This window comes from Nyctereutes procyonoides, unplaced genomic scaffold (genome assembly GCF_905146905.1).
Source record: "Nyctereutes procyonoides isolate TBG_1078 unplaced genomic scaffold, NYPRO_anot_genome, whole genome shotgun sequence".
NCBI lineage: Eukaryota > Metazoa > Chordata > Mammalia > Carnivora > Canidae > Nyctereutes > Nyctereutes procyonoides.
The window spans coordinates 46399531-46417134 of NW_026575042.1; the positions used below are offsets into that span (position 1 = coordinate 46399531).

The window sequence follows — 17604 nt, forward strand, 5'->3', positions numbered from 1 at the left end:
ATATATAATTGTTCTTGGGAGAGAAATGCTCAGTGTTATTGGAAACTTGCATATGGGGGGATCCTTTCTGCTAACTTTATTTGGAAATCAAATTTGTTGAAAAGTTGCAATAATATTGAAGAACTCTAGGATATGTGCTCTTTATGCAGATTCACCAGTTTTTTACATTTTGTCACATTGCTTTATGATTCTCTCTCTCTCTCTCTCTATCTATCTCTCATGAATAAATAAAAACCTTTAAGAAATATCAAGAAATTTACTGTGGTCCAGTAATTTTTTCTCACCTACAGGCCATATTCAGTTTTGTCAGTTGTCCCAATAATGTTGAATTTGTCTGAAATTTCCCTTAGATTAGCTTCAGATTACACATTCTTGGCCAAGATGCTACAGAACTAATACTGTGTTCTTATAGGGCAGTCATGCCTAAAGACACATGGTGTCCATTTGTACCTTACTGGCACCGATCATTTTGATCAAGGTGCCTCCATCGTATGGTTTCAAGATTGCACTGAAATAGTTACCATTTTTATTCCTTGCAATCAGTAAATAGTCTTCAGGGAGACATTTTGAGATAATGCAGATATCCTGCTCCTCATCAAACTCCACCACCTGTATGGCATTCATTTTAATTCTTGTCTAAATTAGTCTTTATATGAGGGTTCCAAAATGGGGATTGTTTTTGCCCCCAACTCCTTTAGAGTTAATGATTTGCATTCTACTCTAAGAAAAGCCTACCCTTATTTTTTCCCCCTTATTCCTAGTTGTTTTCCATATGGATTATAATATACTGTCCTTAGTTATTTTCATGTTCAAATTATCTCAGATTTGTCCAGTGGGAACCTAGTCACACTGGCTTTTAAGTTGTTTTGACATGTGCCCCCCCCCCCGCTCCCAGTAACATCAACCATTTACTCTTTAACTTAATTCTGCACTATACCTGAAATAGTTTTCAGAATTGCTACATTTATACCATTAGGAAAAAATGACAAAGAGTTGAAGATTTGCTTATAGTTCTTTTTTTCCCCTAAAGGTTTACAGTATTGTGTTAAAAAGGTTTTTGAACTTTCTCCTTTAATATGGATGTTATTCATTTGAAATAGAATTGGTTTCATTTGTTTCTGTTTGCATTCAGTTTAGATCCCCCTTTTCCTCCTCCTCACCTCAGCTCTGCTTTAGACTAGGATGTTTCTACAAGTCAGCTGCACATAAAGGTGTACTCAGAGATGTGTCCTTTGTCCCTTGTCTTTTCCATCCTGTGTTTTATCTGCCTTTGGTGATCAGTTTTATTATTTTTGGATTTATCTTCCTTTTTTTCCTTTTAGTTTCTCTTTTCTTATAAAAGAAAGAAAACATGGCATACCATACAGGCTGTTTTCCATTTTTTTTTTCCATTTTGATGGAGACATTATGTTAACAGTGTCATGTTTTTATCAGAGCATATTGTAATTATAGTAAAAGTTCACTAAATAGTCATATAGATAATGAGAGGCAATGTGCATTGGTTTCCAACCAGTATCGTCAAGGGTCAAACAATTTTAATGCCTGAAAAATATTACTGATGTATGAGTCCCACCGTCAGATATGTATTTGATGGGGCCTGGGCATTTGATTTTTAGCAAGCTCCCCAGATGACTTTAGTAGATACTCAGCATTGGGCTACTGGTGTTTAAGAAACAGGCCTCTTCTGAAACAGTTCTGGGTTCAAACTGGGCTCTGTTGATGATTTCTTCCTTCTACAGTACACGTGTTTGCCTTTGAAACAATGTTAAAGAAAGGGTGATGGGGTTTAAATTGGTAGAAACTCTCTGGAGGGCAGCTGGCTATATGAACCAATAGTTTTAAATTTTGGTATACTCCTTGACCCAGCAATTAATTGTACTTTTATGAAATTATCCTAAGAAATTTATTGTATAGAAAGTAGATGTGCAGACATTTATAATAACATTTATAATAATATAAAAAATGAAGACAGTTTTCTAAATATTTTACTCTCTTCTTTCTATTCAGTAGAATATTGTATGTGTGACATGAAAACACCTCTTATAACAAAGAATCATTACCATTATACAACAATATTTTCTTTACTATCTTTAGCTTTCTTTTCTTTCCCTTTTTGGCATACTGGCTTTCCAAACGTTTTTAAACCACTTTGTATTTTTAGCAAACCAAAATACCAGAAATTTTGTTTTTCAGACTTTTCCACCTACTTTTCTCATGTAATTGTTTTTTAATTGGAAGATTTTTGTCTGCTTTATATTCCATTGTGCACCATGATTTAGTGCACAACACGGGTCGCATATAGAAAGTCTCTGCCTGTCAATCTAACTGCCGATTTTTTCTTTAGGAATGGGTAGGAGAGCATTGCTTAAAAGAACCGGAAAGATTATGCACAGACAAAGAGCTTATATTGGACCCTGTGCTTTCAAATATGCAAGCACAGAAATTACTGCAGCTTATCTGTTATCCTCATGGTATTAAAGAATGTACGGAGGGCGACAACCTGCAAAGACAGCATATTAAGCGTATTCTTCAGGTGAGTGATTAGAGTCTGAAGATTCTGTTCCTGTCATGTAACACTTTTTTTTTTTACCCCCTCTGTGCTAATTAAGTCTTGACTTCAATTCTGATTTTTATTCTCCTAATTTTCTTTTCTGTGTAATTGCTGCACTTCATTGATAGGTACATATAGATACTGCAAATGCTACACTAACGTAGTATAAATGTTGATGTTTTAAGTCTATTATATTTAGATGAGACTTAAGCTTTCTGGAGGGATAGTCTTAAATATATTATTCAAAAAGTACTGAAGTTATTTTGGAATGGGATTGCTTAGATACATAGGTTTTGAGAGAAGAAATCCTTGTATTATTTCCAGTGCCTGGCTGAGTAAGTGCATTATTTTATTTTATTTATATATTTTAAAAATATTTATTTTTGAGAGAGAGCGAGAATGACTGAGCAATTGAGAGAGAAAACAGATGCAGAGGGAGGAGTAAAGGGAGAGGGAGAAGCAAGCTCCCCACTGAGTAGAGAGCCCAACATAGGACTCAATCCCAGGACCCCTGGGATCATGACCTGAGCTGAAGGCAGACACTTAACCAACTGAGCCACACAGGCACTATAGATGTGCATCATTTTAATGTGTTTTTGTTTTTAATTTTTTTACGTCTACAATAAATGTATGTGGTGGACCTGGAAGCCTTTTTGATCTCTACAAATTCCTTTAATCTGCACGATTATTCTCTTCTTTCTTGAGAGAGGGAATACTGCAAGGATTTAATATATTTATTAAAGATCCATTAAGTATCCTTAATGTGTTAATTCTTTCCATTTCCCCAGAACCTTGAGCAGTGGACACTAAGGCAGTCCTGGCTAGAACTCCAGTTAATGATCAAACAGTGCTTGAAGGACCCTGTGAGTATATATTGGAAGCATGTGTTATGTATGCAAAATTTTGTGAACTGCATGATCACGTTGATGTTTGAAGATGAAGTAAAATGTATGCATGCTAGTTTCCTTATGTGTAACTCCAGGGCTCTGGTTCAGTGGCTGAAATGAACAACTTACTGGACAATATTGCCAAGGCAACAATAGAGGTATTCCAGCAATCCGCTGACTTGAACAATAATTCTTCTAATTCTGGAATGGGCCTCTTCAACCCAAATGGCATTGGAAGTACTGATACAGGTAGCACGAGGCAGAATGGAATAAAGACATTTCTAAGGTATTTTTTTTCCTGCAGTTTGATTGGGTTGTCATTACTTTTTCACATGTAATGGCATATTTTTATTTGCACGATGCAGTTAATTTTTCATAAAGCTGCAGCGATGTGGAATTACTTGTGTCAGCTACCATTATTTAACAATATATTAAAGGGCATGATGACGAATAATATCTCAGTGTTTACCACATCCGCCCTCCTTGGAACCACATATGACACACAGAAGGGATTAATTTCTTTATTGTCTCTTTATGGCTACTCTGTTCTGTAGAATTCAGTATATAGGAAACACTTTTCCTGCCATCTTTGTTAATTGGCAGTGTTGCACAAGTAATAATCATGTTAGGCAGAGTGATTTATATTTTGTCATTTGGGTATAAAGTATAACTAGTGAATTTTGAAACCTTAAAATTGGTTATTAATATGCTTATTAAGCATAGTCGGTAAATTTCATATCTTAACTATGACAGTAAAGTGTGTTGCTTATACAAAAGGAGTGTTGCCAATCAGAGAGCTAGAATCATCAAAAAACACTTGCATAGTCTTAAAAAGTTTAGTTATGTTATTCCCTCATAACCCCACATTTTATTTCTTTCCATAGCAAGAGTGGAAAAGTATGTTCAACTCTTTGGTATTTGGGGAGAGGAAAGATAGTACAGAGATAAAGGGGAAATTTTAGGGTACCTGGTGCTCCTTATGCATGAAAGTTTTGCCCTGCAGTTTCTGTAATAACTGTGAGAGTAGAGAAAAAGGACACCTCCTTAGGTCTGACACCTATTTCTGATTTTAGTTCCTCTGAACGCAGGGGTGTGTGGCTGGTGGCCCCCCTCATTGCCAGGCTGCCGACCTCTGTGCAAGGAAGAGTACTGAAAGCTGCCGGAGAGGAGCTGGAAAAGGGGCAGCACTTGGGCTCCTCTTCCAAAAAGGAAAGAGACAGACAAAAACAGAAAAGGTACGGCTGCAAGGTGTGTCTCTGTGTGAGGGGCTAAGGAATGATGAGAACAAGGGGCATCTTGCAGACATACATGGTCACGGTACCCAGACTACACTGAAACTATGGTTTTAAGTGGAAATGACAAGATTCTGTTTAGGTGGAGCTCTGTTCCTAAAATGCTCCAGGTTCTAATACTTAGTACACCAGTTTTCAGTTTTGCCTGTGTCCCCGAATCACCACTGAGCCATTTAAATACTGACTTCTTAGCCCCGCTGCCGAACTGTTGAATCAGATCTGGAGATCCATTTAATTCCTGTATTCTACATTTAATTAATTTTCATTGTTTTAATTATTTATGTATAAATTACGTAGAATCATTTATAATTCTTTTTGAGCCCTAAGATAGTAATATTTGAAACATTTAGGCTATTCTAGACTGAATACTAAAATGTATAAGCCACTGAGTTTAATCTTTTCTTCATTTATTTGAGGCCCTAGAAAAGATTTCAAATAATTAAACTTGCAAACTGACTCTGTTACTGAGAAAGAATAAAGCTGCGTTCTAATGTGGAAAAATGAATTTGGCACCTCAGGACTGAAAGGGAATAATGATTTCTTCCATTAAAAAACAAACAAACCAACCCAAATCTGAACATGTATTCTTCTTACCCCTAATTAATAATATTTTAGTAGCTACCATTTATTGAGCGCTTATAAAATACCAGTGTTTGAAACTCATCGTATACATACATGAACTTTTCAGTTCTCACAGCAATCATATTTGGTGGGTACACTCTCCTTCTACCCTTCTCCAGATGAAGAAAGGGAAGCAATTGAAAAGTTAATTTCTCAAGGACACACAGCTAGGAAGTTGTAAACAAGTTTTTAAAACCAGGTGGTCAGGGCACCTGGGTGGCTCAGTGGTTGAGCGTCTGCCTTAGGCTCAGATGGTGATCCCAGGGTCCTGGAATCGAGTCCTGCATCAGGTTCCCTGTTTCTCCCTCTGCCTATGTCTCTGCCTCTCTCTCTCTCTCTCTGTGTGTGTGTGTGTCTCTCATGAATAAATAAATAAAATATTAAAAAAAAAAAACCACCCAGGTGGTCTGGCTCCTAAGACTGTGCTCTTTAACTGAACTGCATTTTGGTAAAGACCTAGTTTTGCATGTATTCTGTTTGTTAAGACCTGTTGTTTGGCGTCACCGTTGTGTCAGTCAACCCACCAGATGATTTAATTTTAATTCTGAAAGTTAATTTGCTAATGGATGGTTGTGTGTACATTGCCTCCTTTCCCACGGGGGCGGGGGCACAGTTGGTATTACAGAGCTTAAAGATGACTCTTCTCAAATCAGTCTCTCTCAGCTCTGCTGGTGGAGGCTGAAGCACATTGAAATATTTGGGTCTCAATCTCCTTTTAAGATTTTTTTTTTGCCGGGTCACCTGGGTGGGTCAGCAGTTGAGCGTCTGCCTTTGGCCCAGGGCATGATCCTGGAGACCCAGGATGGAGTCCTACATTGAGCTTCCTGCGTGGAGCCTGCTTCTGCCTCTGCCTGTGTCTCTGCCTCTCTCTGTGTGTGTCTCATGAATAAATAAATAAATAAAATCTAAAAAAAAAAAAAAAAAAATTCCAGCTTAGCGCTTCGTCAGTATGATTTGTTCTCTGATAATTGAAGAAATATTCATACAATGACAATTTAGAATAGATTTTTTTTTTAATTCAAATGCCTTAAAAACATCTTAAGACGAGACTATGGGATATGGTTGATCACTCACAAGCTCACTGCTCTTGGATCCTCAGATCCAAAGGTGCTGATCTTAGTTCTCTCAATTCCCACCCCTGCACTCCCCCAGCATGCTCCTACAGTATGAATCTATGCCAGTTTGGGACTGTCTTCAAGAGCAAGAGAGCATATTAAATTATTCAGAAGCATCACAGTGGTTTTTAATCTTAATAGTAGAGATATGATTTAACTTTTCAAGTAGGCTTTGGCTATTTACTACTCTTTTCCCTTTTCTAGAAGTAAAATAAATAAGACCCAGTAACCCAAGGGCAAGAGATCTATGTTGCACAGGAAGTAATCCATCCTCTCTAACTAGATCTGCTGTTACTACTTCCTTCGTAGTATGTCTCTTTTGAGTCAACAACCTTTCCTCTCGCTGGTCCTTACCTGCCTTAAGGGACAAGATGAACAACGGGAAGGCCTCCTAACATCTCTTCAGAATCAAGTTAATCAGGTAAAGTATACTAGAATATTAAGCCAGGCAGGTATTTTTCTAATGGCATTAGTTTGTTTTCCTTTCAAATACTGTGCTTAAGAAGACAACAACATATTTTGATTAGATGTCAGGAGACATTGTCCATGTACTGTGGCAGTCAGGGACCTCTACCTGGCAGTCATTCTAGTCACCACAAGATTCATGGTTTTGTAATAGTAATTATGCATTGGATAAATATCTCTGTCCCATAAATGTATAACATTTTGTACATTGCATACAAGTTTGACAAATCTGCTCCTCTCCTGACCCTGGCTCTTGAGAGAGATCCTGGAGCAATGCATGCTGTAGGCATGGCAGTAAGACCAGAGGCACTTCTCTCCAGTTTCTCCAGCTTGGGTGCCACCAATCCGGAGGGTCTTGGCTTGAACTTTCTTGACTCAGAAACTCAGTTTTATTTTCCTGCCAGAGCCAGACCATTGCCAGTCAAGTGTAAAGTATTTATTTCAAAATCAGAAGGCATATCAATTCGTTTACAAAGAATTTGAATTTAGGCTTTCCACCAACCACAGTTCTCCTGGTCACTCTTTTGGGGCATTTGCATTGAGTGTATTTCAAAGAAGCCAGATGCTGACACTAGAAATTGGTAAGTGTGGAATTGAGTAAAGAAGGTAGCTTGGTCATATGGGATGTTTTATCCTGTTTCGGAGCTAAACCCTCCTGGGGCCCTCTGTTTCTATGACATCGTGTCTTTCTCGCAAATGATGCCAGATGAATGTGAACAACGATATTGGACTCTTTTGGTCTTCTCGTATCTCCCACCTTTTGAATATGAGAGATCTATTCTTTGCACAGCAGCCAAAATGATCCTTCTAAAATATCGATTACGTATACCTCTGTCCCTCAAGATACTACCATGTTTCTTACTATACCTAGAATAAAAATTCAGTCTGGGCTGATCGAGGCCTGCGTGACTCAGCCTCGGCTCCCATTTCTGCCTCATTTCCTACCAATCATGCCTTGCTCACTCCACTCTTCACACTGACCCCATGCTATCCTTTTTCTTTTTCTTTTTCTTTTTCTTCTTTTTTCTTTTTTCTTTTTCCTTTTCCCTTTTCCCTTTATTTTAGCAAGTGAGCACGATTGAAGAGAGGGGCAGAGGGATGGAGAGAGGGGGAGAGAAGTGGGCACCTCACTGAGCATGGAGCTGAAGGCGGGGCTTGGTCCCTGGTCCCTGAGATCACAAAACAGGAGGCAGATGCCTAACCGAGCCACCCGGGCACCCCGTTATCCTTTGAATTTGCCAAGCTGATTCTCATTGCAGCCCCTTTGCCTCTTTTCTTCTCTTTAGGTGGAAGGCTTTCCTTTCAGATATTAACAGGGTCGCTCCCTCACTTCATCCTCTCTGTGCTCAGGCGTCACCTCCTCATGGAGGCCCTCCCAAATTCCTCTCCAAAAATGGGACCACGGTCATTTTGCATCCCCCCCCTTGCCCTGTTACATCTGACCTGTTGTTATTTGTCCTGTTACTGGAATGAAAGCTCTGATGCAGCTTTGTGTTCACTGTCTGGCACCCTCCAGTCAAACTTGGGAGAAGACTCTAACTTGATGAGATTTGAGAAATACTCTCCTCTCACCATGCAGCATACTTAAGGCTCATCTTTTTGGCAGAGCTACTTCCACATATGACTCATTTTACCTCTTAAGATGATTTGTCAGTAGTTTACCATATTCTCAGAGCATGGCAGTCAGGGGAGGACTTTGCTCTCAGCATCTAATTCTAGGATGTTGCCCACTTGTGGTTTGCCTTTCTTAAACAAACCTTCCCCTATTCTAACATTACTCTGAATCAGTGAAAGCACTCATTTTGTAAAACAATACACCATTCGACTGATGTCAAAGTTGTCATATTTTTCAAAATAGCACATACTATCTTGATCAAAGAAGACAAGGAGTATGAGATAACAAGCCCCCCCCCCCCCCGCTTCGCTAAAAAATCAAAATAATACGTTTGCTAGGGTTCATAGACAATCCCTAGAAGTATAACACAGGTCTGAGGTAAAATGTAATTTTGTCTAATCAATATTTCTAAGACTGATGAAATAACATTTTAAAAGTAATCTTTCTTTATGTTGGTCAATTGTTAATTTCACCTTTTTTTTTTTTTTTTTTAAGTAGCAGGATTGTAAGTCAACTCTACTTCCCTCCACCTAGAAAGGCAATGAACAGGAAACAGCCAGATTTCTGTCTGTGTGGAAGACGGGGGAAAGCTAAAATTGCATTTTATTTTTTAATTTGTTAAACTAAGAAGTTTTGACTGTTAGAAAGTCAACATAACTTTAAGTACAAGAAAAATTCCATTTTAATAGGGAAAATAAGTTTTGGGTTCTTCCATTCGTTTGCTGATTTAGATTTTAAGTAATTGGCGAGAAGAACGATACCAGGATGACATAAAAGCACGACAGATGATGCACGAAGCATTGCAACTTCGCCTAAATTTGGTAAGGGGTATTTCTAGTATTTTCCCTCCATTACACTTACCTAAATATGGACATAACTCCAGCCATCCACCTCTTCTATGCTCATAGTCTTCATTACAAGGTGAGCCCTTCCACTGTGTGCCTTAACAACTTCCCTCTCTCATGTGTCCGTCCCCTTTACTGCTGACCTTCCTTCTGGTCTGACTTCTAGAGGGCATAGGTATTTAGGGCATTGGCTTGCTCTCTGCACCTTCTGCCCCAGGGACTCTCTCCTTCTTTTCCATTTGTGCTAAGAGTAGGTCTAAGACAGCTACTGCTTTGAGATGAAGTAGCTTTCATTACACTCATTTAAAGACTCATATAAAAATGTGCCATAAGTCGAAATTTTGTCAAGCTTTCCATCAGATTGAGCATAAAAACAAATTTGACAGGGAGGCTGTGCTCACATTTAAAGTTTCTCACGTATTACACATTTCTTTGAATTTTTGTTTTTCCTTGCTGCATAAGCCTCGATCATGGCTACTCTGGAGGAGGGCTTGCCTGATGCTTGGCAGTTGTTTTAACTTAATTCCCACACATAAATGAGTAGATCTGGGGGACAGGTCTCCTGATCCTCAATACTTCGGTGTTACTGGGTATTTCCAAGTGTTATTACGACAACAGGCTTAGATTCGATAGTAATTGAACAGCACAGAGTTATAGATAATCAACTTACCTGGTTTTGACCTATTCAGGTTTGACTAAAGTTACATCATTATGCAGGGTATTAGGAAACATTAGGAACAAAAGAAAGTTAGTTCTCCTATTATTTGATTCATATTGATGTTGCTCCCGCACTCAGGTTCCCTTTCTCCTTCCCCGACCCCCTAGCCCCCCACCTTTTTTTGAATGACCAAATTCCTGTGCTGAAGGAACCCAAAACAGTGACAGAGAGGTACCTAGGTAAGAGAGAAGATGTAATAACCCATAAACTAGTGCTGTGTGTGTGTGTGTGTGTGTGTTAAATAATAAAAATTGGCTGCATGATTTGATGGGGAGGGTATTTTCTTTGTAATCAAGTTTTATTGTATTATTTTTGTGCTAGGTGGGTGGAATGTTTGACACTGTGCAGAGGAGCACCCAATGGACAACAGACTGGGCCCTCCTCCTCCTTCAGATCATTACTTCTGGAACTGTTGACATGCATACTAACAAGTACGTCCTGATTTCACATTTAGTATGCTGCACACCCGTGTGGCAGGAGCTATGATATACTGACTACAAGTTGTGTCACACATTAGCCTCTTAGTTACCATCAAAAATTCTATGCCTTATATAAAAATGCTGTTTAGTAAAAAGCATCTTGATCTTGCTTTAAGGTGAAAATAATCATTTTTCTCTCCCCTTAGTGAATTATTCACAACAGTTCTTGACATGCTGGGTGTTTTAATCAATGGAACATTAGCCTCAGACTTATCAAATGCATCCCCAGGGGGATCTGAAGAAAATAAACGTGCATACATGAATTTAGTAAAAAAACTGAAAGTAAGTTTGCGACCTGCTTATATATTATGATCTCAGATAGTTTATGCATTACTCATTTATTGCATTTTATCTTAATTTACTTTGTTAAATTAGATATTATTCATTGCATTCAGCTAATGTTATGTGGTTATTTTGCTACTTGCTTTACCTCAGCTTACTAGTACTCAAAAGTTTATGCGCATATAGCATGAATATGTTTCATAGAAGAATTCACAAAATGTTCAACTTTTTTAAGGAACTTTAGAAATCTATTATTAAATATGTGACAAAAATGCCAACATTGGATTTAGGATAAATCCAGGCTTGCATTGGCACCTATAATTGAAAAATAACCATTTGCATTTGATATTTCTAAATCCAGTTCATTTGACTAACCAATAACATAATCTTTGAAATAAACTGTCAACAAAATGGTGCAGAAGAAAAAAAAATCAATATATCTAACAACCTTACCAATAAAATAACCAATGATTACCTTGAAGTCTGACCCTGGATTTGAGAACGTGTTCTGTGCTGCGGCTTCTGCCTTCTGCTGCCAAATCCTACCCTGGATTTTTGTCATTTCAGCACTGCGATACTTGTTGTGTAACAAGGGTCCCATTTATATGTGTTCTATTTTCTACTTAAATAGAAGAAATGAAACATACTCACTACTCTAATTGAAAGCTGCATCATAGACCATTCTCAAGGTTAAAGAACATTCTGACTATAAAAAAGGAAATGTTTCATAGAGAAACTTCCTTCTTGCTAACTTTTGCCTTCGTTGTGATTTCTGTCCTACTTCTCTATATGTTTTTTTTTATTTGTTTGTGTTTTTAGAAAGAACTAGGAGACAAGCGATCAGAAAGTATTGACAAAGTTCGACAGTTGCTACCTTTGCCAAAACAGACATGTGATGTCATCACTTGTGAACCTATGGGTTCCTTGATTGACACAAAGGGAAACAAAATTGCTGGATTCGACTCTATAGATAAAAAACAGGCAAGAGTAAATGTTTGTTTTTTGTATATATTTTCTTATCTTTCTATAGTGTATATGAAACATCTCAATTTTATAGTTTTCTTGATTTTTTTAAAAGCATATTCTTGTCATTTGAATGTATTGGTCATTGGCATTATCACATAGATACTCATTTAAAACTTTATGTGAATGCCTGGCTAGCACAGTCGGTAGAGCATGAGACTCTTAAAACTTTACGTGAATTTAAGTGAATTTCTGAAGCCCAGTGCAGGAAAACCAAGTAAAAATGTATTGTTAAGGGGCACCAGGGTGGCTCAGTCAGTGAAGTGTCTGCCCTCTGCTCAGGTCATGATCCAGGGGTCCTGGGATAGAGCCCAGCTTCTGGCTCCCTGCTCAACAGGAAGTACACTTCTCCCTCTCCCCCTGCTTCTCCCACCCCGTGCCGTTCACAAGTGTGTGCATGCTCTCTCTTTCTCTCTCAAATAAATAAATAACATTCTTAAAAATATGTGTTCTATTAATAAAAGAAGGCAAAGACCGGGTCATTTTACTTAAGAGTTGTAAATGATACATATAGATAAGAAAATTTTGATCGATAAAGTCTTCGTGTAGTAAGCTGTTTTGATTAATAAATATGTTTAGGGTGATGGTCCTTAATTTTCTTATCAATTAAGCAATATCTTAACACTTGTTTTATATATAGGATATTAAACAAGGTTCCCTTAACTGTGAGAAGAGTAGTTATTCTTTCAGTGAACGCTGAGCAACCAGAGATGAACGACAGAGCTCCTCTCCCTTAAGCAGGAGTAGATAAACAATTACAGTATGGTGAGATTTGTGTCATGGTACAAAGTGTTAGGGACCACCCTGAGAAGGAGACATCACACACACACAAATAAGGAATAAGTAGTCAGAATACAGTCCCCGGGGAAATTGACACTTGAATGATTTTGAGGGATTAAGAGTTAGTTGGGAAGAAGGAAAGAGTGTGATACAGGCCAATGGAAGAGTTTATGCAAAGGTATGAAAGAATGTGGCTCTTAGGAGAAATGCAATACTGCGCTAGTTCAGAGTAACCTGAGTACTTTTACCAGTACGGTTGTCGAGACAGAAAAAGCTAGCATTGTGGGCAGGCTGAGTTTGGTGTGTCATTTGGTTTTTTAGAGACACCTAGAAATCATTTGGATAATATGCACTTTGTACCCAGGAAAGAGGTCTAAGCTCAAGAAAGATATTAGGAAACAATTTATACATGGTAAATGAGCCTTGATTTACCATGATCCATCCCTGGGGGAAGAGTTGTGTAGGTAAGAACAGGAGTGTTGTTGTTATCTTCTGGAATGCCTATTTTTGGGGTCATTCTGACAAAAAAAAATATTTTCAAGTTGGTATGCCAGGGAAAGTACCTAGAGACATCACCAAGTAATATGAAAAATAAGAAACCTTTATTTTCAGAACAGAGTAACATTTCCTCATCTAAACTCAGTAGAGATACTCTTGAATTAAAGGACTTTATTTATACTTACTTGTTGGTACAAGTTACTTCTGTAGTAATCTTCTTTATTAAGTGCAGAAAGATTCCTGTACTGAATCAAGTCCAAACATGTTTGGATTGAAGTTAATTTGAGTCCAGTTTAGAACTGACTATAACTTGACTGTGAAGTTTTATCTTCAAAACAAAACAAATCAAAAACAAACAAAACAGATTCCAAGGGGTTATAATTGATTATGATTTAATACAGTTACATCAACACTGCAGTACTTTTTAGAAGATGCTTTCTCCAAAAATGCTTTCTTTTTTTTGGAGAAAACAAGAAGCTCACAATGAAAAATAACATTTTACAGTAAAATATACTGGGCCATCTGGTGTTGCAACTTGGTCTTAGGAACCATAGAACTGAACGTAAAGGTCTGAATTGGAGCTGCAGCTCTCCAGTCATCTAGCTGCGTAACCCCCGATCCATACGTTTACCTGTGTGCTGTGTGCTAGGGCGCTCTAAGCCTCAACACCGGCCAGAGTGTTCTCAGCGTCCATGTCCTAAGCAAGCTTGGCCTCTGAGTCAGGAAGAGATCTGGACGTGAGGTCATGGAGCATTATCTCAACCACAGGGTCTTCAGGTCTCTACAAAGCAGAAGGTGTCCCCGTGGGATCTGTTTGAGGGTCAGAAGAACCCAGCTCCTCTGTCCTGGGCCTGGTTCGGGACTGTCCGAGTGGACCGAAAAGTGATCAAGTACGAGGAGCAGCATCACCTGCTGTTGTATCACACGCACCCCATGCCCAAGCCCCGAAGTTACTACCTCGAGCCACTGCCCCTGCCTCCGGAGGAGGAAGAGGAAGAGCCCACATCTCCTGTCTCTCAGGAACCAGAGAGGAAATCAGCTGAGTTGTCAGATCAGGGAAAAACCGCAACAGATGAGGAGAAGAAAACAAAGGGAAGGAAGCGCAAGACGAAATCAAGCTCTAGAGTTGACGTGAGTATGGAAAGTCGGGAGGTCTTTGGCTCATTAACACCTGGTGGGGGATGGCATCATGCCCACAGTCTGTCCCAAGAATCAGGAAGAGCATTAGAAGCCTTATTGTAGTGGTTGTAATCCTAACAAATCAGTAGAATAGCACATGGACAGTGACTTGTCCCAGATGACAGGAATATAGCCTCTGATTTTTTTCCTTCTCTAGTTTTCATTGCTTAAATTTTGGGCTTCCCTTGTGAATAATCTTGAATTAATATTTCAGTGCCTCTTAATTTAAAACTTGAGTTTCTTAGATCCCTAGAATCTTATTGTCTTACATATTTTTATTATCTCATGTCTAAAATAGTTATATTTTGAGCAGTTGACATCTGTAGTTAATTAATGTGAGAAATGACTTGCATTTCCCTAGCTAACATTCCATCTAATACATCCATTAGGATGTTTCTGAGATTTTCATATTTTACCATTCCATGTTATTCTCCTGTATACGTTGCTTTTTTTAACATACTTTCAAACTTTATATAAGATAAGCACAATTTTTAAAAAAATTTTCATTCCTAGTTTCTCTTTTTTTAATTAAAAAAATTTTTTTTCATGCCTTGTTTCTCTATTAGACTTCCTTACCTTACATTTTCTTGGAAACAACAGAAATCTGTAAGATGATAATTTGGAACTAATTTTATTGCAGGTCTAGAAATAATGTGCAAAAGTCTCTACATTTTAATTCACCTGTAAAATACTTGAGAGAGAATTTGAAACATTTTTGTATAAAATCTAAGGGCATTTTTATACAAGGGAAGAAATATTCACAATTTAGTGTTCAGGTGTCATGTCTAATTATTATTATTTACCTATGTCAGAACCAAAACGTGTCTTTTCCTAGGTGATAGCCTGGTGATTCATATTTTTCTAGAAAAGACCACCATCACTTTTGGATGCCACCTGAATGGCCATGCTCTCTTTTCATATAGTCTTCCTACCAATATTCCTTTATTTTGAAGACGTACTCAATAAGGTCCAGACCGCCACTACCTAAAATCTGGACTCTCTGAGCCTATCAGTCCACATGGATAGATATAGAATAGGTTTCTGTTCTTTTTAGATACAAAAGCTCTAAAACCTCTCATTTCCTGAGTGAATCCCAGTAATGTCCCTTCCTCCCATACTACTTCTGGAGCTGCCCCTTCCTAGAATGGGTTATATTTTAAGCATCCGTGGTTTTGTTTTTTTCTTTATGCTTTAGGGCTAGACTAAGAGAAAGGTGGGGGCTACTAGCAGGGGAATGGAGACATCTGGGTGTGAACCTTAAAGACTCTGCATCTCATAAGGAAGACAATGCCGGAGGGGGGGGGGGGGGGGGGGGGGACTGGAGTGCAGGAAGGTGGCGGAAAGTCTATGTCTTTAGGTTGCTGCCTTAGAAATTGGAAATAAGATACTGTGTAAGCCAGCGACTGGTCCTGAAGTATTCTGGGTCTTTCTGGCCTCTTTCTCATCCAGACCCAACATACAGGGAAGGCTTGGTGAGGTGACATAAGATGAAATGATCCCCAGAGACTTAGTTAGCATCTTAAGATGCTCTTTGTGTTGTGGGCAGTGCTCAGCCGTTGATGTGCTTTTTGTTATTTTAAAAACAAACTTCAGAGGTGAGCTTTTTACAGCTTCCCTCTACTGAAGCCAAGTACTTCTTAGGTCAAAGGCTTTTACTCAAATGAGTGTTTTTCAGAGAATATGTTGACACTCTTGCCTTCATCTTCCCCTCTATCAAAACAGCCTTGTATACTGGGATAGGAGTTGGCTTAAGTAATGTGATAAGAAGAATTTGCATTCATTATCTATACAGTTGGTGGAGTTAAGTAACTTTCTTCTTTAACTTTATGTTGAAGGAGTATCCACAGAGCAACATATACCGAGTGCCTCCTAACTACTCACCCATTTCCTCTCAGATGTTGCACCATCCACAGTCCACTCTGTGGGGCTACAACCTCATGGGTCAGCCCCAGCAGCCGGGATTTTTCCTTCAGAACCAATCTCTTACTCCAGGTATGTGAAGAGAGAGTGCGATCGGGTCACTCTGAGATGTGAAGTAGATTGGGGTTTTCTTTCCTTTTAAGCTGAAATCTCCACAAATCTTGGAAACAACAAGAACTGAGTACTCCGTTGACATTTCTGTAATCCACTCCACTCGAAATGGTTTTTCTTCTTCTAAAATAAGGGTGGTTATTTTTTTAAATGTTTCATCTATTTTTGATTGTCACATATATGAATATATTCTAATTGTAAGAATCAAACAATACCTGAGTATATAAAGTAATATGTAGCCAGTTTGGGAGTGTTCCTCAAGTGGTAAAATACGGTTTTGTTAAGTTATATTCTGAGGTGAGAGGTTTTCCTTCAGTGTTAGAAGGGATTAGCCACTGATGAAAATCTGCACTATCAGATATAAAGTTGACAAAAGTTGTATGTTGTGAAATTTGTGTGTTTTTTCAGATATAGTTCTTTGCAGTGTTTTAAAAAAATTAGATAACATTATCTTTATGTTCTCAGGTTATGAATTGTAAAATATGCTGCGGAGGATCACAGAAATTTGGTTCAGCAGATAGATTGAGATTGCAAAGAAAAAAAAAAAAAACAACTACCGAATCTATGAAAAATGTTCCTGATTTTAGTGTTGCTTTAATTCAAGCCCAAGTAGACTTTATATCTGAAATGAACATTCCCTAAATAAAAAATCTCTTACTTAGAAATGAATTTAATTTTCATTTTAAGTGAAAGTTATCTTCAACAAAATAGCATATTTTGAGATCTTAGCCTGCATGTTGTAGTTTTATTATAATTTGAGTATGACATTTTGAGTCCTAGGATAGACGTTGATTCTCAGCTTCCAGTGGGGGAGAATCCATATTTTGTCCTCTAAATTAACAGTTGAGAGGGCTGGCCTGGAAGTTACAGTTCTAGGTTGAAGACTGGCTCAACCACTTTCCTGCTGTATAATCTTGACCAGGTCTTAATTTTTCTATATGTCTCAGTAGACAGTTATCTGTAAAGTGAACATTTTAATAGATGGCGTCATAGGGTATAGGTCATTCAATTATTTATTCAATAAAATGCATTGAACTTCATAATGTTCCAGACTGTGTTTTAGGTGATAGGCTATTGCATTAAACAAAATGGGTAAAAATATTCATTCTTCTTTGAATGATGAAAGAAGGGTTATATTATACACACGTGCACACACACACAATTAGATATTTTACCCAGCTCACTGCCTCCCTCCTTTGGGCTTGGTCAGATACCATTTTCTC

At 38.1% G+C, this 17604-nt stretch overlaps 2 protein-coding genes across 3 annotated transcripts in view; one reads left to right on the plus strand and one right to left on the minus strand.

Annotated features, from left to right (window-relative positions):
* Window positions 1-11405, minus strand: part of P2RY12 (purinergic receptor P2Y12) — a 46103-nt gene extending 34698 nt beyond the window's left edge. The window contains exon 1 of one of the 2 annotated variants that reach the window (XM_055321585.1): window positions 11346-11405. The gene's annotated coding sequence lies outside the window, so the exon portion shown is untranslated. The remainder of the gene's footprint in view (window positions 1-11345) is intronic. The other variant, XM_055321583.1, reaches the window with a different exon arrangement.
* Window positions 1-17604, plus strand: part of MED12L (mediator complex subunit 12L) — a 317933-nt gene that overhangs the window by 262166 nt on the left and 38163 nt on the right. The window contains 11 exon segments of the mRNA XM_055321579.1: window positions 2345-2533; window positions 3340-3414; window positions 3534-3724; window positions 4512-4673; window positions 6776-6887; window positions 9278-9367; window positions 10431-10540; window positions 10735-10870; window positions 11690-11851; window positions 13940-14302; window positions 16186-16342. Coding sequence (XP_055177554.1) covers window positions 2345-2533; window positions 3340-3414; window positions 3534-3724; window positions 4512-4673; window positions 6776-6887; window positions 9278-9367; window positions 10431-10540; window positions 10735-10870; window positions 11690-11851; window positions 13940-14302; window positions 16186-16342 — 1747 coding nt within the window.